The following is a 25559-nucleotide window of genomic DNA, read 5'->3' as shown; positions in this document are numbered from 1 at the left end:
GATGCGCTATGAACCTGTTGGGCTAAAAACATTCAATGTTGGGCTAAAAACATTCAATACTACATCCTTTAAAAAGCTTAAAACTGATTTTTCATCAAAAAGCGGTTCTTCACTGAGAAACATCATCGGATGTAAAGGAAGATTATAGCGGTATGCTAAAGCAAAATATTTCTTTCTCTCACTTTCAGCTTCCGGACACTCCAGGAGAACGTGGAGGACGGTTAGCCTCTCACCACATCTACCACAAGTAGGAGGTTCATCGCCAGTCAGCAGAAAGCTATGGGTACCATAAGTGTGTCCTATTCTGAGGCGACAGAATAGGACATCAGTTCGCCGTGTTCTTGTAGCGGAGGGCCAGTAACCCAACCGCGGCTTAATCAAGAGAAGCTTATTATTTATTTCTGTGTCCCACAAGCGTTGCCAGTGGTTTCCCAGTTTCTTACGTAGGAAGGGTTTTAAATCTGTTGCAGGGACAGTAGCTGTGGGGTTAGCAGCGCGCAATATAATTGATGTGGCCATTTGGTCAGCTAACACATTGCCCTCGATGCTTCTATGGTCAGGAACCCAGCAAATAGTAACATGCTGGTTGGACATATACGATGTACACAGAACAGAATACAGCTCAATTATTACCGGATTTCTGTATCTGAAAAGGGATCTTAATGCATTTACGACGCTTAACGAGTCTGTGAATATAATTGATTTTTGTATGTTTGATTTTCGTATATGCTTCACAGCCGCCAATAGTGCATAACCCTCAGCCGTAAATATACTTGTTTCCGGGTGCAACACACCGGATTCCGAGAAGGATGGTCCGACGGCTGCATAAGCCACCCTTGCATGCGACTTAGAAGCGTCAGTATAAAACTCTACGCATGAGTAGTTGGACTGGAGTTGTCGGAAATGCATTTTAATATGTGCTTCTGGTTGATCTCTGCAAAGGAAGTGTCACAATGTATGAGCTGCCACTGCCACGGCGGTAAATGTTTTGCTGTGGGCATAGGACAAAATTCTAGCAGCGGAACACCCATTTCCTCACTTAAGCTTTTCACACGCAAAGAGAACGGCTTTCTCGCTGCGGGTCGATTATGGTAGAGGGTGGCAGCGGTCATATCGTTTATAGCTGAATAAGAAGGATGCTCTATGTTTGCACGTACCTTTATAAAATAAGTGAAACTGCTATAGGATCGCTGCAGGTGAAGTGACCACTGATTTGACTCTACATAGAGACTCTGGATCGGACTTGCCCTGAAAGCACCGGTTGCCAGTCGGATACCCAGATGGTGAACGGGGTCTAGGATTTTCAAAGCACTTGGCGTTGCGGAATGATAAATTATAGAGGCGTAATCAAGGCGCGACAAAACAAGGCTTTTGTACAAGTTCAAGAGACACTTACGATCACTACCCCATATTGTACGTGACAGGAGCTTTAGGAGGTTCATCGCTTTCAGACATTTCATTTTTAAATGTTTAATATGGGGAATAAACGTGAGCTTAGAATCTAAAGTGGTTCCTAGGAATTTATGCTCGCTGCTCACAGAGAGTTGGTCTCCCTTGATCACAATATTTGGTAGTGGCATTACCCCTCGTTTGTTGGAGAAGAGTATGCAAGTACTTTTCTGGGTGTTTATTTTAAAACCATTCTCATCCGCCCATTAAAAAAATTTATTCATTCCAAGCTGCACTTGTCGTTCGTAGATAGACATATTGCATGATTTGAAACTCATTTGCACATCTTCAACATACACAGAATAAAACATCGCGCTTGGAATGACTGACTGCAGGGAGTTCATTTTTACAAGAAAGAGTGTGCAACTAAGCACGCCCCCTTGCGGAACACCAGTCTCTTGGGTAAATGATCTAGAGAGAGCATTTCCCACTTTTACGCGAAAGGTTCGGTTGATGATGATGATATATGGTGTTTTTTGGCGCAAGGGCCATTTGATGGCCAAAGAGCGCCAGTTCATGAGACAGGAATGTGGACAATGATTGTGATTAGCGGCTGTATAAGGGCCATCAAATTCCTCGCAGTAAAGCGGGTAAAAACATACAATTATTAAAGTCATGACCATGCCGTGAAAGGTGCGTGTGGTGCGAATAGATGGCAAAAGTTAATGATAATAAAAACAATGGTGGACATGTATGGCATTAGCACAAGTGCCTCACTCGTTCATACCCTTGCGTCCAAGGGCCGTGAGGCAAGTGCTTTTTTGTGTAGCCACCGCAGCGAAAACCTCTCTGGAGAGGTCGTGCTACGGTATGCCTGGGTATATGACATGAAAGCTATGAATTTCTTTAAAAAACGCAAACAATGATTTGTGACTAAAAAGCGGTTCCCTACCGACAAACATTGTAGGGTGTAAAGGTATATGTTGTCGATAGGATAATGGAAAGTGTTGTCTTCTTAGAGTGTCTAACTGTTTACATTGAATTAAAACGTGAAGAACTGTTAATGCCTCACCACATTTATCACACAATGGTGGATCACCACCGGATAAAAGATGTGTGTGTGTTGTGTATGTGTGTCCTATCCTGAGTCTTGTTAGTGTTACCTCTGTTAGACGTGATTTTGATACTGGTGGCCAATGGCCAAGGTGTGGCTTGATAACGTGTAGTTTGTTTTGTGTGTTGTGTATCCCACTTGCTCTGCCAGTAGTCCCTGAGTTTTCGTTTGAGAGACGGCTTAAGATCAAGGGCCGGGATTGATGAAGGTGTAATGGCGGTGCTTTCGTGGGCGGATGCCGCAAGCTGATCCGCCATCATGTTGCCTTGAATCTCACGGTGCCCTGGCACCCAGCACACAACTACATGTCGGTTGAGTGTGTAAAGTGTGCATAAAATGGAGTAAAGTGAAACGAGGACAGGGTTTTTTTGTTTTTTAAGACTATGCAGAGCCGTTACCACACTGAGGGAGTCTGTATAAATTACTGCTTTTTGTATTTGTGATTGTTTGATGTGTTTAGCTGCCACAAGTATCGCGTAAGCTTCCGCTGTGAAGATACTTGTGCCTGGATGTAGAGGGCCAGCATCCGAAAAGGAAGGGCCAACAGCAGCGTAGGACACAGAGGAGTTAGTCTTGGAGGCATCTGTAAAGAACTCAGGACGTGTGTATCTGTGTTGAAGTTCCAGGAAGTATGTTCGAATATGGGCAATAGGTGCATGTTTTGTTACTTCTAGGAAAGACACATCGCAGTCTATAGTCTGCCATTGCCACGGTGGCGGGTATGCTACAGGAGCCATTAAACTGTGTTCAAGTGACACTCCAGTTTCTTCAGCTAGACCCTTCAGGCGAACTGAGAGGGGCTGCCTCATCGAAGGCCTGTTTTGAAACAGAATGTAGCTCGACAGATCATTAATAGTAGAGTATGAGGGGTGCTTCTTGTCTGCTTTCACCTTAAGAAAATAAACAAAGGACATGTAAGTTCTCTGCAGATGAAGCGACCACTCATTTGACTCAACATAAAGGCTTTCTACGGGGCTGGTGCGAAAAGCACCCGTAGAAAGGCGGATGCCCAAATGGTGCACGGGGTCCAGCATCTTCAAAGTACTTTGAGTCGCAGACTGATAACAACGGCCCCATAATCCTAGCGGGTGCGAATGAGGCTTCTATATTGGTTCATGAGACATTGCCTGTCACTACCCCACGTAGTACGTGACAACACTTTTATAACATTCATGGCTTTTAAACATTTTGTTTTTAAATACTTGATGTGGGGTACGAAGGTCAACTTGTTGTCCAAGATTAAGCCTAAGAATTTATGCTCCGCATTGACAGACAGACGTTGACCGTTCAGTTCAATGTCAGGTTCTGAGTGCACGCCTCTCTTTCGGGAGAACAAGACACACGTGCTTTTTTCTGGGTTCAGCCGGAATCCGTTTTCCTCTGCCCATTTGGACACCTTGTTTAAACCTAACTGAACCTGCCGCTCACACATTGCTAGGTTGCATGACTTAAAGCCAATCTGGACGTCATCTACATATGTGGAATAAAACATGTTGCGGGGGATGAACAGGTGCAAGGAATTCATTTTGATAATAAAAAGTGTACAACTAAGTACACCACCTTGCGGTACTCCCGTTTCTTGCACAAATGTTTGGGAGAGAATACTGCCCACACGGACACGGAATTTCCGATTGGACAAGTAACTCTCGATTATGGAAAGCATTCTCCCACGTACACCCAGGTGAGACAAGTCTCTTAATATGCCGAAACGCCATGTTGTGTCATAGGCCTTCTCGATATCGAGAAACACAGAGAGGAAGTATTATTTGTGGGCGAAAGCGTCTCGGATCTGTGCCTCAATACGCACCAGATGGTCGGTGGTGGATCTACCCTCTCGAAACCCACATTGGTATGGGTCGAGCAATTTGTTTGTTTCTAAGTAGTGGAGTAAGCGGCAATTAATCATTTTTTCAAATAGCTTGCAGAGGCAGCTTGTTAACGCTATAGGTCTGTAACTTGATACAATAGAGGGATCTTTTCCCTGCTTCAAAATTGGAATTATAACATTCTCCTTCCAGGAGGAGGGGATCACACCCGAAAACCATATGAGATTATAAAGAGAGAGGAGGGTTTCTTTAGTTTCGGAAGGTAGTTGCTTCAGCATCGCGTACATTACGTTGTCAGAACCTGGGGTAGATGTATTACAGCAGCTGAGTGCTGTTCGCAGTTCTGCTAAGCAGAATGGTGCATTATATGCCTCATTTCTTGAGGATTTTCTTTCTAACTTTTGTTTTTCTATTCGTGCCTTGTAATTCTGGAAGGATTCGGAGTAGTGTGAGGAGCTCGATATGTGTTCGAAATGTGTGCCAAGAAAGTTGGCTTGATCCTCCAAGCTTTCCCCAAGGCTATTAACTAGTGGAAGAGAATACGTTTGTTGGCCCTTAATTTTCTTTATCTTGCTCCACACTTTTCCCTCGTCTGTGTACGAGTTGATACTCGATATAAACTTTGTCCAGCTCTCTCGTCTAGCTTGTCGGCGCGTTCTCCTTGCCTGCGATTTGACCCGCTTGAAATTTTCCAGGTTTTCTGCTGTAGGGGAATCGCGAAGCAACGCCCATGCTTTGTTCTGAGTGGTCCGTGCTTTCCTGCATGCGTCGTTCCACCATGGGACTCGCCGTTTAGAACACATGCCACTCGTTTTGGCAATACATTTAGATGCGGCATCAAGTATAAAAGCTGTAAAATACGTGACAGCGTCATCTATGGTCAGGGCAGACAGCTCAGTCCATGTCATGTGTGTAAGACTTCTATACCCTTCCCAATCAGCTGAGTCAATCTTCCATCGAGGAACCTGCGGGGGTAGTTGATCTTTGTTCGGCGCACTCAGGATGATTGGGAAGTGATCACTCCCATAAGGGTTTTTAAAAACGTTCCACTTAAAAACAGGTAAAAGGGACGGTGATGAAATGCTAAGATCTATGGAGGAGTATGTGTTGTTTGCAAGGCTAAAATACGTAGGCTCCTTCATATTTAAAAGACATAAACTAGAAGAGAAAAGGAGCTGCTCAATGAGACGTCCTCGCGCATCACAGTGAGCATCGCCCCACAGGACATTGTGTGCATTAAAATCACCTAGAACCAGAAATGGCTCTGGGAGTTCATCTATTAATGATTCAAGATCACGTCTGTGTAGCTGTTCATGCGGTGGTATGTACACAGAACATATGGTAATGAGTTTGCTAAAAAGTACAGCTCGAATGGCCACTGCCTCCAGGGCCGTTTGGAGCTTCAGATGCTGGCATGCTATACTACGATCGACTATAATGGCTACACCGCCAGATGGTACGACAGGATCCTCCCGGTCTTTTCGGAAAATAATATATTGTCGTAGGAAGTCCTTGTGCTTAGGAGTTAAGTGCGTTTCTTGCACACATAGCACTTTCGCATTAAACTTACACAGAAGTTCTTGGACGTCATCTAAATTTCTAAGTATTCCCCTTACGTTCCACTGTATGATGTTGTCCATAGTGAAAAAAAAAAGAAGGGAAAAGTGCTGTGTGCAAAGAAGACGGGGATTAACTCATTTTACAGGGCCTTTGTCAGGCCCTGTAATTGGCGTTCTGTCCTTTTTTGGGGCGGTCGAGCGAAGCTCGCCGCTCCTTCGGCGCTTCCTGCGCCGTTTGGCTTGAACTGGTGTCCATAGCCTCTTGCGAGGCACTGGACACCCGCTCTAAAGAGCGATCTGTGCGTCACTTAGACTTCGCCTCGGTCGACGAAGTCTTTGTCCCTACCGAGCTGGGGGTCGATGGAGCCCCCTTGGCCTCGCGATTGCCCTGGCTGCCGCCAGAGCTTGTCGAGGTCGCTGGTGTGGATAGGCTGAATTTGGGCAGGGCAGCGCTAGCTGCTCCCGCCGTAGGGGCTTGTGGCATTGGCCTCGGCACGCTAGGCGAGGTCCGGGCAAATGCCAAGGGCCTTTGTGGTGCCGCCCCTCGTTGCACCACTTCGGCGAAAGGTGTTTTCAGTGCCAATGTTAGTGAGACCCGTTGTCTTGCTTCCCTGAATGCGATATTTTCCTTTACTTTTATAGTTATTATTTATTTTTCTTTTTTACAGGCTGGGCATGCTCTGGAGTATGCGGGGTGACTACCTTCGCAGTTAGCACAGAGGACCTCATCATGACTAGATTCATCAGCACTGTGGCCGGTTGTGCCACACTTAGCACAGATCAGCTGCCCTCGGCAGCTCTGGGATGCATGACCAAATCGCTGGCATTTGAAACAACGCCTCGGGTTAGGAATGAAGGGTCGAACATGGAGTTTTATATAGCCAGTTTCGAGAGTCTCAGGTAAAGTGGTTGAGTTGAAGGTGAGTATTAAGTGCTTTGTTGCTATTTCGTTGTTGTTGCGTCTGATTATGATGCGCTGGACATGTATTACACCTTGGTCCTTCCATCCATCAAGAAGCTCTTCTTCACTCAGTGTCATCAAATCTTCGTCCGACACCACGCCCTTCACTGTATTCATTGTACGGTGTGCACTCACAGAGACGGAGATGTTACCAAAGGCTACGAGGTGCGAGAGTTTATTGTACTGTTCCTTGTCTTTTAATTCGAGAAGCAGATCTCCACTTGCCATCTTCGTGGCCTTATAACCGGTTCCAATGGTCTCTCTCAAGCACTTGGCCACAAGAAAGGGTAAGATTGCTCTAGCTTTTGTAGATTGTTCGCAGTGGAGGACATGGTATTTTGGGAAAGTTTCTCTGTTTTTCGACCAAAGTAGTGAAGTTGCGTCGGTGCGTACCCTTTTCGAGGCACGATCATTTAGAGAGGGGGTCGAGGATCCCATGGGTAAATGTGTATTTTTCGGTAACGGCGCCTACCACCCACCACGGAGTCCAACAAGGGGACGTGGCAGAGCATGTGGGCATGTCTGCGCAACGCCAGCAGTACGCAGTTACTATAACCCAATATGGTTTACCCTAGTTTGGATAGCCACACAAGGTTAACCCTTGCCGCCAGGAAAAACGGGAAGTAAAATGAAGTGAGGAGAAGACAGGAAAGATGTAAAGTGAGAACAAAAGACGAAGATATAGGGAGAGAGAGATAGGAAAAGGCGACTGCCGATTTCCCCTGGGTGGGTCAGCCCAGAGGTGCCGGGGCCAAAGGGGTGTGTTGCCTCTGCCGGGGGGCCTTAAAGGTCCAATCACCCAGCGTCGGCTCAACCCCCAGGATCCCCTTTTCCCCGGACACGGCAAAGCCACGCACGGCTAGGCGTGGGAGGGAGTAGAAACTCCCCCGTTAGCTCGGGTCCGTGGTGTCGCTACACACCAAACGCCTACCTGCGCAGGCGCCCCTGCGGGGCGAAAGGTTCGGTTAGACAGATAACTTTTAATTGTGTTTAGCATGTTCCCATGGATGCCCATGGCGGCAAGATCGCGTAGGATCCCGAATCGCCATGTGGTATCGTACGCTTTCTCCAGGTCTAATACCGAAAGTACAAACTGCCTATGAATAAATGCATCTCTGATGTATGTCTCTATGCGAACAAGGTGGTCTATTGTCGACCTCCCCTCTCTGAAACCACACTGAAGGGGTTCTAGTATACTGTTACTTTCTAGGAAGTGGGTTAAGCGCCGGTTTAACATTTTCTCATAGAGTTTGCATAAACAGCTTGTTAACGCTATTGGCCTGTAGCTGGCGGCCAAGGACGGGTCTTTGCCTTGTTTAAGTACCGGGATGACTATCGCTTCTTTCCATGACAATGGAATATATCCAGCTTCCCACATGGTATTGAAGAGGGTTAGGAGCGTTTTTAGTGCTTCTGGGTGAAGATACTTGATCATTTCGTACGTTATACGATCGCCACCTGGCGCCGAGTTGTTGCAGTACACAAGAGATGCCTTAAGTTCAGCTAATGAAAACGGGCAGTTGTAAGCCTCCCTGGATGGATGTTTAGATTTAAGGGGGTTGCCGCTCTTTGCGTTCTTTGAATCTTAAGAGCGTTTCTGTGTAGTGCGATGCACTTGAGACGTATTCAAAGTGTTCGCCTAGGCAGTCCGCCTGCTCCTCCAGGCTCTCCCCTCGGCTACTTACCAAAGGTAGGGGGTGTGACTCCCGACCCATTAACTTGTTTACCCTATTCCAAACCTTCCTTTCGTCGGTGTAAGAATTTATACCGGAGATGTATCTATTCCAACTTTCTTTCTTTGCAAGACGACGCGTTCTTCTGGCTTGGAACTTAACCTGTTTGAAATTGTTGAGGTTTTCAGCCGTTGGGTAATTTCGGAGTAGTCTCCAAGCTTTATTTTGTCTATTGCGCGCTTTCCAACAATCGTCGTTCCACCATGAAATGCGACGTTTATTGGTCATTCCCTTGGTTTGCTTGATACATTTCCCTGCAGCGTCAATAATAAAACCTGTTAGGTATGCTACACCATCGTCTATAGTAAAATCAGCAATCTCATCTCCGTCTAAAAATGTAATTTCTCGAAACAGTTCCCAGTTGGCTAACTTGGTGTTCCAGCGAGGAAAGTCAGGCGAGCATGTATCTTCTTTTGTTAACATTAACATAATTGGGAAGTGGTCACTCCCAAAAGGGTTCTTGAGAACGAACCACTCCAGATATGGAATTATAGCACTCGAGACAATACTCAGTGTAGTGGTTAAAGGACGTTCGTCACTATGTTTGTCGATAGCGGACGAAAAATTGATTTGTGGGGTTTAACGTCCCAAAACCACCATATGACAGCGGACGAAAAAGGATTAACATCAACAATTGATGCGACCAAAAGAAGCTTTATATTGCACACTAGAGAAGGAAGTGACACTTTCTTGTTGATGAGCTGCGCGAACCAATGGCTCTGCGCCTCCTGCGCGGGGAACACGCCCCCAAGCAGCTGCAGCAGCCTGATGAAGGCCAGCGTCGGGTGCGGCAGGTGCGGCGGAAACACCTACTTGTACAGGCACACCTTGTTCTTTTCGGTCTTGTGCACTTCCTGGTCCAGGAATGGGAACGTCGCAGTTTGGGTCCCCGTCGTCCCGACATGATGCGGTCGTCGACGTGCGCGAGGGCAAAGGTGGCACGGCTGGAACGGCTGACCGCACACGGATGCGCTACCGTGTGCAGCGCCGTTGAATCGGACGTCGCGACCAACCCAGCAGTCAGGGTCGCAACTCATAAGGTCCAGGGTCAGGCCACGGCTCCCGAGGACCACGCCCGGTAGGCCTCGCCCACGAACCCGCTCCCGGCCACTGCACCCAGGCAGGAGCCGTTCAGCAGGCCCTGTCCTTGCACCTTGTACAGGCCGACGAACTCGACCTCGACTGGACACACCGGAGCTCGACCTGGCCGACACGTAGGGGTCCCACGTCCGGCTCAGGAACGCTCCCAGGCACTCGTCCTCTCGAGCGGCGCACCGCTCCTCTGCCTTCCTGGCCTCAACCCTCCAGCTGCGGTGGCGGAGATGCCTGGACCAGCGTGACCTCGGACCTCGTTTCCAAGCTCTTGATTACCGCCCGGGCGTAGCGGTTCCACGTGCGGGTTCTGGCCAGCACAGCCCCGTCTGTGCTGTGCTGAAATGCTGCTCGCTACAGCTGCAGAGCGGCAGCTCACTCACCGGCGTTCCTCTCTTTGGCCAGGGCACAGCCAGGTACCCTCGAGTGCACAGCTCGTGAGCTCGTGGCCCACTTCCGAGGCTGGCGCGTCGCTCGGTACGGCTCGGCACCGCTCGGTGATCCTCGATTCAGCCAGCAACTCCCTGGCATCTGAATCCTCGGCCACTCTGAATCCTCGCCCGGCTCCATGGTCCTCCGTACACACGCCCGCGTCTCGCCCGGCAGAACATCTCACTCGTCCCTTGCCGAAGTGCGACGCTCTGGTGACACCGGCGCTTGATGGCATGGGTGCGACTACTGAGCAGTCAACCCGCATCGAAGATGCGATGCTCCATGCGGGGAATGGCCAGCCCGTCCAGCGAAGAGCGTGCGCCGAGACGCGATGCTCGACGCAACCGTGACCATTAGCCAGGCCACGTTCATCGCTGTGTTGAACGGCTGACCGCGGAGACGCCTCACCGAGATCCGCGATGCCCTCGGCAAGGAAGAGAACAGCAGGCTAGGCCGCGCCCCGAGATGCAGTACTCGTGCGGGCAATGCCGCCCCAGCTGGTAGTTGGACGACAGTAGCGTGGACAGCCGCGTTCCCTGGCTGGAACCTGGATCGCCTGCGTCCGACGCTTCGGCCCGCTGTCTCCCGTCTGTCGCTGCTCCGGCTCGTCCCCAGCCAATCAGCCTACTGCCACGTAATGGTCGCACGTGGCCCAATCGTGCCACGCCACCTCTATGGGCCACCACTGGTCATCAGCTGATTGGCGCACAGTTGCCTCGTAATCGCACGTGCCTTCTTCTTCTCTTCTTCATTTCTTGTTGTCGCCTTCGTGCCACCTGCCCTCCGCTCGTCTTCTTCCGTTTTGGTTTGCCGTTCCTCGGCGTCTTTAAGTCCTTTCCTCACACTCAGGTCTATAGAAGAGTATGTGTTGTGTGTAGTGCTATAATACGTTGGTTCTTTTTTGTTTAGTAAACATGCACCTGACGAAAACAGAAAGTGTTCTATTAGGCGTCCTCGCGCATCTAAACGGAAGTCGCCCCATAGGGGATTATGTGCATTTAGATCACCAACGACTATATATGGCGGAGGAAGTTCATCAATGAAGCTTTGAAATTGTGTCTTCGAAAGTTGATAGCACGGGGAAATGTAAATAGAGGTAATTGTTGGTAGCTTCCCGAACAGCACTGCTCGGACAGCAACTGCTTCAAGAGAAGTTCGGAGGTTTAATTGCTTACAGGCAACACCTTTATCAACTATTATAGCGACACCGCCCAACGAAGCAGCAGCGTCGTCACGGTCTTTGCGGAAGATGGCATATAGCTTTAGAAAGTTGGTTTGTGTGGACTTGAGATGTGTTTCCTGAACACACAGCACCTTTGGAGTATGTTTATTAAGAAGTTCTTTAATATCATCCAGGTTATGGAGAAGTCCTCTCACATTCCACTGTAAAATCTGTGTATCCATTTTAGATGTGTTTTGTGCTGTGTGCTCAAGGATAGAAAGTTAGCTCACGGACCCTTTCCAGGGGCCATGACACGAGATTTTTCTTTTTGGATCGGTCGACGGAGTCGCGCTGATCCTTAGGCGCTGGCTGCGCCCTCATGCTCGGTGTTGTTTCCATTGCCTCTTGCGAGGCGCTGGACACGCGCTCTTGCGAGCGCTGCATTTGTATTGAGGGCCTCGCCTCAAAAGACGAGACCTTGGCGGCCTCCAGCCCGGAGGTTGGTGAGTCTTTCTTGGATGGCGGAGCAGCACTGGCTGCAACCGCCGAGGGGGCGGATAGCGTCAGCGCTGGCTCACTACGCGTGTGCCAGACAGGTGCCGGGGGCCGTCGTGGCGCTGCCCCCTGACGCGCCACTTCGGCAAAGCTGGTTTCTGGTAGGCAAGACACCTGCCTTCGTGCCTCCCTAAATGAAATGTTTTGTTTTACCTTAATTGTGACAATTTCCTTTTCTTTTTTCCAGCATGGGCATGACCACGAGTACGCGGCATGCTCCCCATTACAGTTCGCACAGTGAAGAGAGTTTTCACAGGCATCTGATGTGTGTTCTTCAGCACTGCATTTCGCGCAAGTTAGGCGGCCTCGGCAGTTTGGTGAACTGTGGCCGAACCGCTGGCATTTGAAACATCGGAGAGGGTTTGGTATATATGGCCTCACTTGAAGCCTGATATACCCAGCCTCAACGGAGTCGGGCAGTAGACTTGAATTGAAGGAGAGTATCAGGTGCTTAGTCTGGATTTCTTTGCCATCACGCCTCATCCTAATTCGCTTCACGTTGATGACATTCTGTTCGCTAAAATCCTCCAGGAGTTCAGCCTCCGTAAGCCCTAACAGGTCATCATCTGAAACAACGCCACGGCTGGTGTTCATGGTTCGATGTGGGGTTACTATTAATTTGGTATCTCCGAATTTCACTAGATTAGACAATTTTTGATACTGTTTCTGGTCGCGGAGCTCCAACAGGAGGTCACCACTTGCCATTCTCGATGCTTTATATCCTGGGCTAAAGATTTCTGTCAAAGACTTTCAAACAAGAAAAGGTGAAATTATTCTCACTGATTTGCCGGGTGTGTCAGCGTGGATAACGTGGAATCGGGGAAAGGATACTCTCTGGTGACTAAAAAACTGGAATACTTCATCGGTGCGCCCTCTTTTCTGAGGGCGATCAGGGAGTGGGGGGAAGGAACTATCCATAAGAAAAGGTTTGTTTTCGGCAGCGGCGCCAGCCACCCACCATGGAGTCCTACAAGGGGACGCTGCAGGGTCTGTAAGCACAGGACCTGCAGACGCCAGCTGTACATCACCACTATAACCGAATATGGTGTATCCAAGGTAGGATAGCCACAGAGGGTTAACCCTTGCCGCCAGGAAACACGGAAGTCAACGGAAAAGAGTAGAGGACAGGAAAGATTTGAAGTAAAAGAAAAGACGAAGATGTGAGGGGGAGGCAGGAAAAAGCGACTGCCGATTCCCCCCGGGCGGGTCAATCCGGGGGTGCCGTCTACGTGAAGCCAGGGCCAAAGGGGTGCGTTGCCTCTGCCGGGGGGCCTTAAAGGTCCAATCACCCAGCGTCAGCTCAACCCCCAGGATCCCCTTTTCCCCGGACACGGCAAAGCCACGCACGGCTAGGCGTGGGAGGGAGTAGAAACTCCCCCGTTAGCTCGGGTCCGTGGTGTCGCTACACACCAAACGCCTACTTGCGCAGGCGCCCCTGCGGGGGCGGATTTTTAGAACTCCCGTGACTTACGTTATAAGCGGTCTACACTGTAGTGACAAGCTTTATTTGCTCTGTTAACATAAAATTTACATGACGCTGATTATTTTTCCTTGTATGTCATAAACCTTTCAATCAGAAGAGAATTCTCGGAAACAAAGCTGCATACACCCTATGAATAGTAGTGGGAAACGATGCTACATTTACAAAGCCCATCATTCCTTCACGCTGCGTGTGCCAAGGGAAATGTGATCAACTCTGCCAATCAATGATGCAAACTGCAAAAAAACACCTCGAGCACAAGGCAACCAGCTCTATTAGAAGACAAGCATACTCACTGGCCCGGTCCTCCACAATAACAATAGCACTTCTTGGTGTTCACCTTGTGTTGATCATCCCACTGCAACGTATTCATCTGCACATTAAAGACAATTCAGTCAATGACTGTGTCTGCTGAAGAGAAAAGAAAACCTGTTTGAGGCAATTTGTTCTTTCAATTTTAACCATGGAAAAGGCTAACTCTGCCTTTCAGTATTTATAAAACTAATCTTCCAATGAATACTAATGAAATACAGGGATGCAAGAAAAAAGCCGCTCTGCCTGTTACACTACCGGCTATGTATATTGCACCAGCAAATACGGTGTGCTTCAAGTAACTTGAGCCAAACTTTAAAATGTTACAAAGATATGACCTTACCCTTCCGCTACCTTGAGGAACTCTATAGAACTGAATTGAATTACTTTGCAAAGAAAGATATGACCAATATGGTTGCTATTGGGTGCACAGACACACACACACGCACATGTGTGTGTGTGTGTGGGTGTGTATAGACACACACACACATACACACACACACACACACACATTGATCATTTTTGGTCAACATTTGATAACCTGTTCAAACATTAATTGCCAAGACAATTGCAATAGGTTGCATAACTAAAATTTTTTTTCAGATCACAATGTACATTGCATTCAAAAATATCATCCCTAATTAGTTTTCTGTGTTTGAAATCTGTGGTGCTAAAGGTGAGAAAACATGCAAATCATGTGTATGCCTTTGCCTGTTTTGTGCACATTTCACATCTTTTTTCGCCTTTCATGGCACCAATTTTAAAACGCAGAAAAAGTACTTGGCAACAGGAAGCAGGCCAGACAATTTTCTAGCATGATGTTTTTGAATGCTAGGCTACAGTAGATGTCCAACCATGGCGTGCACTGAATGTGGCATGTAGCTGTAAATCAAATAATTTCTCTTTTTTTTTACAATTTATGAGTCACGTCATTCTGCTTACTCATTGCACTGGGTGAACAGGGTAGATGGTTTCGGGAGCAGTCCTGAGAGCAGGCCAATGTGATTTTTGTAGCAGGCTTGGAGCAGCCAGAAAGATGTTTGAGATTAAGCTTGGAAAAGCCAGGAGGGCCTTTTCGAGCAAGTTTAGAGCTAGAACACTCAGAGCAGCGGTATGTTGCTGTCATGTTTCGTAACGTGATCGCGATGGTTGGCACACACGCTAGCTCGGCAGCTTCAGCAGGCCGCTCGCATACACTTTTTCATGCTGCACTCTCATCGTAAAAAGACTGTCTGAAATGTGTTGATCTCCTTCAGGTGGCCGCATTCTCATATGCCAGCATTTATCACAGTTACGCAAAATCGGATCCAAAACTGTTAGTTGCCAGCCTCACTTCATATAACATTACAATTTGCTTCTATCGCATTCACTGTGTTGCCCTTGCCGTGCAACTGTGACATCTTCAGTCATGTACAGCCACCCACTTTTTAAAACATGAACGCGCAAGCGTTATATGCGCAGTCGATGATTGAGAGCGGCCAAATGAGCGAGAATACGAGCATGCGCTCTTGAGCAGTCATGTGCACCTGTCTTCACTAGGCTGTTCCGGGAACCGGACACCACCTCCACTTCTTTAGAGCAATGTTACTTTCATTATTTTTTTTTAACGCTGTCATCAGGTTATAAAAAAGACAGTTTAACTTTAAGGGGGAAATAATGAATGTGATAGCAACAAATTGTAGCGCTAGCAGCCAACTTTTAGATCCAATATCATGTAACCCTAGAAAACAGTGGTGCAAGAGAGAACAGCCACGCCAGGGAAAAATGCTTTTCTCAAAGTCACTTCCAGTTTAGAGCGTAGCCCGTAGAGCACGTAGAGGGTTCACAAGCCATTCATGCCGACGCCTGCCGTGATCGCGACCGCGTCCTTAAAATCAAAGTTCATGGTTGCTGCTAAAAAGATCACAGCCTTTTCGCAACCAAAACTTTCAGATGAAACCAAAAAGATGATGTTTTGGGCCACGTTTTCTGGCATGACGCCTGATAGCTTTCGCATCTTGTGGCTAAATTCTGCTGCTGCGGAGCAGTACGGCACTGAGAATGAGAGTATGCCGCAGCAAGGGTGGTTCGGCGCAGGATGGTGCACGTAAACAAGTTTGGTGCACAGTGGGGCAAATGGCGCAGCTGTGCCACTCCTGTCACTGGGAAAGAGAAGCGGCTGCATCAGTATGCTGGATTAGCAATTACGCACCTCATTCCTCAATTTGTTTTATATGGGGCATCCTTTTTAAGACAATAAATATTTTAATGAAAGTTTTATCACGGACTTGGACAATGAAGCCAGCAGGGTGTTGTTCTGTCTGACAGTCAGATTACTGTAATTTTCACATACCAACTATTTTGAGGTGGAAATCCTTCGCTGAAACTAACATAAAGCTTATGCAACTAATTACCAAAATGTCCTTATTAATTTCAAATCACTGACGTTAGAACAGTTTTATCAGAAAGTTGTAGCGCATGCCAATTTATGGCCTACCCATTTCTTAGAGATCACAAAAGTTGCACACAATTCAAAATATTAATCATCAATTTTTAAGGGTGATACCGAAACTGACTGTGTCTGGCACGCAGTAAGCACAGCCTCTCTGTCACATCAAGCTGGAACTACCTGTGCCAAGTGAATGACTTGGCACTTGGCACAGGCTTTCATTCAAATTTCACCACTTCTTTGTCACGGGCAGTTTCAATTGAACATCAACAGTCTTCTGTGCACCAGGCATGATTAGTTTTGATATGACCTTTAAAATTTGGTAATAAATATCTTTAGTGCTACTTCAGTTATTCCTAAAAAACAAGTATGCGATAAATTGTGATGTACTACGGTTTTCTATTGTAAACAAATACCCTCGAGTAAATAATTAAAAGCTTCTAAGTCAGGAGTTTTTGTTAAATTAGTTAAATCAGTCTCATTTAAGCTGCGGCAAGGATTTCTACCTTGATGTAGAGTTTGTAAGTGAAAATTACACGAACCTTACTATCCTGGCATTTTTATTAACAACATTTTAACATTTTTATTAGCATCGTTTAAAAAAAAAACACAACTGAATGGCCGGTCTTCCATGGGTGCAAAGTTCTTGGAGTAATCTGCCCAAATTTAAGTTTCTTAGCTATGTGATAAGCTGTTGTCATGGCAACCGCAACTGACAGAATGTACTACCACATACTTGCGCTATTTGTTGATATGTAGTAAGAATTTTAAAATATCCCGCAGACAAAGACAACACAAAGGAAGGAGGAGGGGATGTGAGCATGTACTATTTTTTTAAGTCTGCTCTGACAGCACACCTTTTGTAAAATATAATTGCATTGCTATGAAGCATACAAGCAGAAGCAGTAAATTTCTGCTTTTGTGCTACATCTTAACGGCTTACAAGTATTAGATCACAGCGACTTCAGAATGGCTGATTTTGTATGCGAGAAGCTTGCTTAAAATAGGTACTGCTTTTGTCTTATATTATTTAGAAGACTTCCAAGATTATGGTGACAGGCAGACTTGCAAATCTTCCTGATGGGGCCTTGAACCAGCACATTGGTATTCCTGAGCCCCTTTATTGTATACTATCAAATGTAGAACACTTCCCTCTAAACAAAGTTTTGAAGAACATTGAAGGCAGAGATGTATTGCAACTAATATAGAACCTCAGCACATAACAGCTGCCTCAGGGCAGTTGTACCGTGGACAATGAAGAGTACTAAGCAGTTATAGTTCCTTGGTCATTACCTCATTGGTCACGCTGCACAATGCACAAATATACTGTCAGTAAATTTGTACCCGAGTCACATGTAACATTACACACATTTAAATTTAATAAAGTATACAGCATCAAATATAATACTAGACACATTTTCAAAGTGATGATGTGCACTTTTCTTTCCACTGTTTTCATTTTACCACAGGTTACTCTACTTTCCTTCACATTTAAAACTGTTACGCATACCTTATTTGATGCAAGGAATAGAAAATTACCATTAGGAGACCTCACATGGAATATTCCTGGTTTGTTGAAAGGCGACAAGGTGCACAATAACTAGACTCTTTTGCAGTTTCACAAAAGAAGAATACTAACAGTTGTAATAACACAAAAATTATGCCATTTCATTGCAGCACGCTTCAAAATTCGAGACTTCTTTTTTTAAAAAATTAACATCGAAAAGAACAAGATTTTGTAGGCACAGTTTGAAGGAACTTACATTATATGGAAAACCAAGCTTGAACATTTGTACCCGGGCACCTGAATAAAGAGGCCTTTCTTTTAATCACAGAAAGCAACAAATCAAAACAGTAATTAAGAAAAAAAATGCATAGACTTCCAGCAAAGCCACTACCTTGTTAGCATTGTAGTTGGGTTAGATGGTGCACGTATTGCATCCAAATTAAATAACTATGTGTACAGACCATGTTTTGTAACATCAAACCAAAAGCTAAATTTATTGCAACTGCAATGTGATTATAGCAAACTCAATGAGTGCATTTTATTGTAGCAGTGATGGAGATGACATAATTCTGCTGCGAAGAGTATATATACAAATTGCATCCTTACAACATATGCAGAGTTACAATTTTCTCTGGAGAAAGTCAGCAAATATTACTTTCAAACACGCTAATAAACAAAATGTACTACAAAATTCCGCTTCTGTGTGAATTCTAAGGACAAAAAAGTCAGTGACTTTTCTGAAACAGCAGCTTATACCAGTCTCAGTTCTTCACATAGCACAATGCAGACACAAAAATGTTTAAATTACATTTCTGCCAGGCCATCACTTACAATAAAGGATACATAAAAGGTGTACCCACACAATGAACAGCTCCATGGGCCACTGCTACACAGCCTATCTGGTCACAGAAAGCACCCAGATGACTAATGATACAAACATGTGATGAAACAAAACAAACGAAACTTCAGACAATCATGATGCGATAGTGTATTTGTCCTTAAAAATTAATTCTATGTACAGTAGACTCACGATAATTCAAACTCTAATAAGTCATACTTTCAGTTAATTCAAACAAAATTCAATTTTTTGGTCGGCCCTCTATTCTTTCAATGTATTTAAAAACCACTTAATTGAAACTCCATCATTTGGTTAATTCATACTGTTTGCAGGTCCATACCGAATATCTGCTGCTTTCCCACTGTATTTAAGAATTCGTGTGCTTTGCCTATATAATCTCAACAGTCTAACAATAAAAAATAAGCACCTGAGGCCGTCAAGGATCAAGGCTTTGCAAGTAAACAAATGTTTGAAGTGAAGCCCACGCATGGTAAATTGTGATGCTTCTCAAATCGTATAGACAGCTTTATGCTGAAGGCACATACCTATAGCAACGAAGCAGTTGGCAATTCACAATTTGTTTAGAAGGTCTGATCAGCAGTAAATCGGCAATAAACTTGTGGAACTTACTCGTGTGCTTTCCATTCATTGCATGCAATTAGGGTTTAAAAACACTTTAAAAAATATTTAGATGTGATAAAATCAAAGCCGTGTAATTATAATGTGCAGTGTCACCTCACTCAGAGTCATCTATCTGAGAACTTCTCAATATTCAAACAAAATTCAGAGGTCCCTTCGAGTCTGAATTAACGAGAGTCGACTGTAACTCCTTTGACCTTTTAGCACTGATGCTTCAAGAGCCAGGCATTTTTTGACAATTCAGGGTTGATTCTGCAATTCATTTGTGCATTTAGAATTCAGCCTAATGAGGCAGGCTGTATATGGCATCCAAAATTTGAATGCCAGCATAGCAGGCAGTCAGTGCAGCCAGATCTCAGAGGCGATTGTGATATGAATTCTGCTCGTTTTTGGTATTTGTACCACCACGAACTACTGTACTTAATAGCACAGTGAATGCACATGTTTCCTGAAAATCAGAGCTCTTTGTGGTTTTACATTTAACTTGCAGAATAAATTTTATAAACAAGCTTCTGACAAAAAAAGAAAGAAAAGGAAAGAAAGATGGATGGTAAATAAAAATAAAAAGAGAGGTGTTGAAACAGTTGGAAGTTCAAATGAAAATCTTTGTATTTAATTTGAGAATGGCTCTTTTAAAGCTTAGCACTGCTTATTTCTGTTCATACATAAAATAACAGCACTTATAGGGGCCCCATGCAAGCCACAACTGTACCCAATGAATCTGTTCTACGCCACTTCTGTTAAAACTGTGATGCACTAATAAAACTTGCAGCTGGGCGAGTCGGTTTATACTTCAAGGTAAACTGGTGTGCACAAATAAAAACAGGGACAGGCACAAACTTTCAATTGACTTTTATTTTTCATCATCCTTCAAATACATACTTGCGAAACAGACATGTGCAAGCAAAAAGTGGTCAAATGGTCACGAACAAACATGTTACAACAAGGCACACAAAAATCTTATTCTCACTATCAAATAAAGACACAGACGTGTTGCTACCACAATCATTGCCTCTCGCAGATATGCAAAGGCCTCCATCTGTTTGCGGGCTCTGGTATCACTGCTCCTGCCCAATAGCTTATTCTTTCCAAAAATCAGTGAGCACATGCATTCTTGACAATGCACAGGCAAATGCGCATTTTCATTACTTCTAATTGAAAGCTCATGTTCCCTTGCATGATCATTCACGCAGTGTGCCGTTTGGCCTATGTAAGATTTCCCACATGACAGTGCTATTTCACAGACGATGCCTTACATATTTTGCATACTTCAGACCCACAATCGCAGAGTTTTTTCTCACCGTAACCTGGCTGGGACAAAGCCCAGCCAGGTTACGTGGGGCGAAAAACACTATCGGCACACCGTGCCTACTCGCTATCTTTCCGACGTAGTGGGAAATAGGATGCATATAAGGCATCACTTATGGACACCTCCTGTGATGCAGACCAGGATTCATGATGGAACAGGTTGCTTTAGCATTACACAGAACCTCTGCGTCGATTTATTTGATAGCGAGTATAAATTTTTGCGTGTATTCTTGTAATCTGTTCGCTCGTGACCATTTCTTGCTTGCACAGTTCTGTTCCACGATTTCACGAGTGTATATACAGTCAACTGCCGATTTTTCGGACACCCAAATTTTCGGACATGCCCGATAATTCGGACATCTTTGCGGCACTGCCACGAGCCTCATAGAATCAATGTATAAGGAAGTCTGAAATTTCGGACGTGTCGAACCCCCCGGAGTCCAATTTTCCGGACTTTTTGACGCGACGGAAAGTTGGAAACCACCATTGACCTCCAGTGGAAACCACCACAACTGTGTCACACGCGATTACGATCCCATAAATGAGCGCGCCGATCTACTGTGGCGGCATCTGTTGCTTGGAGTCGTTGATCGTTAGCGGAGAAACACACCTGGCCTCCGAGATTCCTAACACTGGCCGTGTTTATCGTGCAAGGGTGCTTTGCTGACAATCGAAATTATCCACTCGGAAATTTTTTGGCGCCAATAAAGTTCCTTTCGCTTTAGCACTTGTGCTCGTGCGTGCCACTCTGGCTTCCCGAGCAGCACTTTCGCAAGGCGTTTCAGCACTTCGAACTAGAACTAACCGTCACACACCTATTTGGTCTGGCCACGCTGGCTATCTTGAATGTTTACCAGCGCCACCTCCGGAGTACCCGAGGCACCGTCGCTTGCCGTCGTGCCATTTTGTTTACGCAGCCCATATGGTGTTTGTCTAGCCTTTTATTCCCCTCACCCCTTTCCCCAGCACAGGATAGCCAGCCGGTCTAAGAATTGGCTAACCTCCCTGTCTTTCCGCTTAAACTTTCTTCCTCCTCCTCCTCCTAGTGCATGGTTGTGCGATCGTGTGAAGTGTGCTCTGCAACGCTAAGCCTAGGTGCTTCGACACTCGATAGCAAACTCCTTTGTTCACATCGTGAAGATATCGCTTGCCTGCGATGGCCCCAACTCCGCCTTCGTCGTCCTCGCTGATGGCATCGAAGCGCGAAAAACAGTACCGTCGGTTAACGATGGAGAAGAAAGCCGCCATTATCAAGTTAGCGAAGAGTGGACGATCGCAGGCTAACATAAGCAAGGAGTTTGGCATTTCCAAGCAGTTTCCAATTTCCTGAGGAACAAAGACAAGATCTTGGAAGCGGCCGAAAAACCGTCTAGTGCCCAAAAAATGAATGCAAGCCAAGGTGTTCACCCAAAGCTTGAGGACGTTCTCGTCGTGTGGCTTAATTCGACGATTGCCAAGCGGTTGCCAGTCTCGGGCTGCATCTTGAAGCAAAAATCGGAAACTCTCGCGCTTCAAATGGACATTACGGATTTTAAGTTTAGTGATGATCGGCTGAGAAATTTTAAGAATCGGAATGACCTCAAGTTCAACAAGATGTGTGGCGAAAGCGGCGTTGTTGACAGTGCAGTTATTGCGCAGTACCGCAGTGGAAACTCCAGTCTTTGTTGCAGCAGTTCTCTGCTAACAACATTCTCAACTGTGACGAAACTTGCTTGTTTTACAAGCTGCTGCCGGAAAGAACACTCGCTTTTGCTGGTGACACATGCCATGATGGCAAGCATACCAAAAAACGGCTGACCGTTTTTGTCGGCAGCAACATGTCTGGCAGCAAGAAACTTCCTCTGTTAGTAATCGGGAAGTCGAAGAGCCCGAGGTGTTTTAAAGGGGCAACGCTGCCAGTGTTATACGAAGCCAACAAAAAGGCATGGGTAACGCAGCAGTTGTTCGAGAGTTACGTCCGCAGGTTGGACAGGAAGTTTGAACAACAGAACAGACGTGTTCTGCTCTTCGTTGACAACTGCGCTGCTCATGGTCACATCAATAAGTTGAAGGCTATCCAGTTGGAATTCATGCCGCCCAACACGACTGCGATCCTCCTACCAACGGACCAAGGCGTTGTCCATAATCATCAACTTTTGTACTGTTCACGTATACTCAACCGCATGGTGCTGTGCTCGGAAAACGGGAAAGGCTACAGCGTTGACCTTCGGTCTGCTGTTGGAATGCTTGTGGACGCATGGAAGGCAGTAACGCAAGACACACTTCGCAACTGCTTTAGCAACGCGGGCTTCATACTTGACACAGAGACAACAGACTTGCCTGAAGAAAGCGACAGCGTGACTGAGTTGTGCCCTCTCATGGACGATATTATCAACGACCTCTGCTCTGCTGGTGCTTCCATGCCCACGGAAATAACTTTTGAGCGGTTCGTCGATGCTGACAACGAGCTCGACTTCTGCGCAGAGCTAACCAACGACGAAATAGTCAGGTTATGGCGGATTCAGACAACTCCGATGTCGAAAAAGAGGAACCAACGCCTGCGCCACCTACGACCGGCAAATTAATGCGAGCATTGATGACGCTGTCATAGGTGTGTGTGATGACATGAACCTTGCTCAGATCGAGGCGAATGTGATCATATGCAAGCGGAACGCCGTTAAAACAAGGATCAACAAGTTTTTAAAGCCACTGCAGCTCTAACACGGGCTGCCCAGACGGCACCCGCTGTCGGCTGCATGCATTTTTTTAACGGCTCTTTTCAGAGCCACCCCACTGATGCTTTGGCAGAGTTCTGGAAGTCTGGTACTTCTACCTTGACCCTCTTGATCTGAGAAATATTAATGGAATGGTGCGTTTTTCGCTTGCATTGAGAAATATAAGCAAAATGCGTTTATTTTTTTGCTTGCATTCATTTCTTCGGACTGTCCGAATTTTCGGACGGTTTTTCACTCCCTAGAGGGTCCGAAAAATCGGCAGTTGACTGTATAAATATTGTGAGCGCAGTCATGTATATATATTTAGTGTGAGCGCAGTCACCGACTCTTCTTTATCAATTGGACGTGTCATCATCATTTGTATGATTTCCTCATCTGTAGATATCATCATCAGTGCGTGCCAGCTCGAGCTCGCCTCGAATAAAGCTCTTCCTCATAAGTGGTGGACGGTGCTTCTCGATCCCCAAGTCCTCTCGCACGTTTCCACTGAAGCTCCGCTCGGGTCGTCGTCTGTGCAAGACAATCCTGGTCCATCCAACACCACCAGCCAGTGTAGCCTCCGCCGTCGACCCTGGCCATCCACAGCCACTAGCGTGATCCGCCAGTATTCTCGGGTCTCAAAGGGGATGACGTTGAAGAATGGCTACACACCTACGACCTCGTAAGAGAGTTGAACAAGTGGGACACTCTACACAAGTTGCGTGCGGTCCCTTTCTACCTAACTGGTGTTGCCAAAACCTGGTTTTGGAACCACCTCTAAGATCTTCCCGACTGGGACACATTCGCACGGCAGCTCCGTCAGATTTTCGGTTCCCCCAGTGTTCGCGCCGAAGCAGCAACAAAGAAGCTTGCTGAACGCATCTAGCTGGCGGGTGAATCATACACCTCGTACATTGAGGATGTTCTTGCCTTGTGCAAGCGTGTAAATTCAGCTATGCCTCAAAGCAAACAAATACGCCATATTATCAAAGGCATAAATACCATCGCATTTAACGCCCTTGCGTCGCAAAACCCTACCACGACTCAAGATGTCGTCACCATTTGCCAGAGACTAGAAGAACTTCAGTCTTTTCGTCTTTGCCATGATGCCTCGGACATTCGTCTTCCTGCTGCCCTCAACATCCGTGCCCTAGTCCGCGACATCGTTCGTGAGGAGCTTCATGGGCGCTGCTCTTCCTGCGCCCCATCGTCTACTTTAGCCTCAGCTCCAACCAACTTGCGGGACATCATTAGGCAAGAGATCGCATCTGCGTCACATTCACCTTGCTCCGCCGAATCCAGACCTCGTCAGGTACCAACGTACGCAGAAGTCGCGGCGCTCTCAGCACCCACCACTATCCCAGCGTCTACACCAGGTGGCCATGTACCTGTGGCGTCAGTGTCACCACCGATGCGCCCACAGCCGTATTACGCCATGCCGCGTCCTCAACGCCCAATCTGTTATTATTGCGGCTATAGGGGTCATATATCTCGCTTTTGTCGAAGGCGTCAACAGGACGAGCAACGTGGCTACGCTCCAGAGGAACGCGGACGCTTCAGTCCACTCATGAACTACCAAGCACGCCTTACCGGTCTTCTTTTCAGCGTTCGCCCTCTCCACCTTACAGTAGTGGTCTGCCTGTGAACTCCCGTGAGTCTCGCCGCCGCTCACCATCTCCCAATCGCCGTTCCGTGTCACTTCTGCGACCCGCCTCCAATGTTCTGAATGCCCACTCGGAAAACTCCCCAATGCAGTTTTAGGAGGGGAAACTGTATTCACCGGACAGCCAGCAATTCCTCCAGACAGACCATCAAACTTGTTAACGGTGTTAGTCGAAGGTATACGCGTTCTAGTGGATACTGGCGCTGCTATTTCCATTATTCGCTCTGACCTTTGCTCCCGTCTCCGCAAAGTAACAACACCTTACTCGGGCCCGTCTCTGCGTGCTGCGACGAACGCCATTTGTCGTCCACTCGCCCAGTGTACAGTTCGTGTTTTCATAGACGGTATTCGTCATCATATTGCCGTTGCAGTTCTCCGTGAGTGCACCCACGAACTCATTTTGGGGTGGGATTTTCTGTTGTCTGCACGCGCTTCTATATCTTGTCGTCAGCGCCTCATCCACCTCAATCCCACTGACTCTTCTGTATCGGAACCCAAACAGCGCATTCGTCTCGTCACCACTTCAGATTATGTTCTTTGGCCACCTCGAGAAGAAGTAATTAGCGTTGATTGCAGCAACATTGTGGATGGCGACGTGCTTCTACTACGTTATGGCCACACGGTACATCGAGGCATTCTGATCATTCCAGGCCTTGTTCGTTTTTCTGAAGGGTCTGCTTTTATTACTGCGTTAAATCAGACCCCCGAACCCTTATTGTTGCCCTGTGGATCAACAGTCACATGCGCTATTGACCCGCATGCCGTTGCAATTGTTGCCCTTCCAAGTCAAGAAGACCTACCAGAGCCAAGCACGCCGCCACTCAACTCTCCCACTCCTTTATCGGTGACGATAAGCCCTGATTTGACA

At 46.6% G+C, this 25559-nt stretch overlaps 1 protein-coding gene across 3 annotated transcripts in view; it reads right to left on the bottom strand.

The window, feature by feature from the left end:
• Positions 1-25559, bottom strand: part of Pcl (polycomb protein Pcl) — a 135133-nt gene that overhangs the window by 35168 nt on the left and 74406 nt on the right. For all 3 annotated transcript variants that reach the window (XM_075878805.1, XM_037435919.2, XM_037435920.2), the window contains 2 exons: positions 17807-17847; positions 13600-13676 (listed from right to left, as the gene is read on the bottom strand). In XM_075878805.1, the coding sequence (XP_075734920.1) occupies positions 13600-13676; positions 17807-17847 (118 nt within the window). The remainder of the gene's footprint in view (positions 1-13599; positions 13677-17806; positions 17848-25559) is intronic.

This window comes from Rhipicephalus microplus, chromosome X, assembly GCF_043290135.1.
Source record: "Rhipicephalus microplus isolate Deutch F79 chromosome X, USDA_Rmic, whole genome shotgun sequence".
Lineage (NCBI taxonomy): Eukaryota > Metazoa > Arthropoda > Arachnida > Ixodida > Ixodidae > Rhipicephalus > Rhipicephalus microplus.
This window is presented reverse-complemented; position numbering and strand designations above follow the sequence as displayed.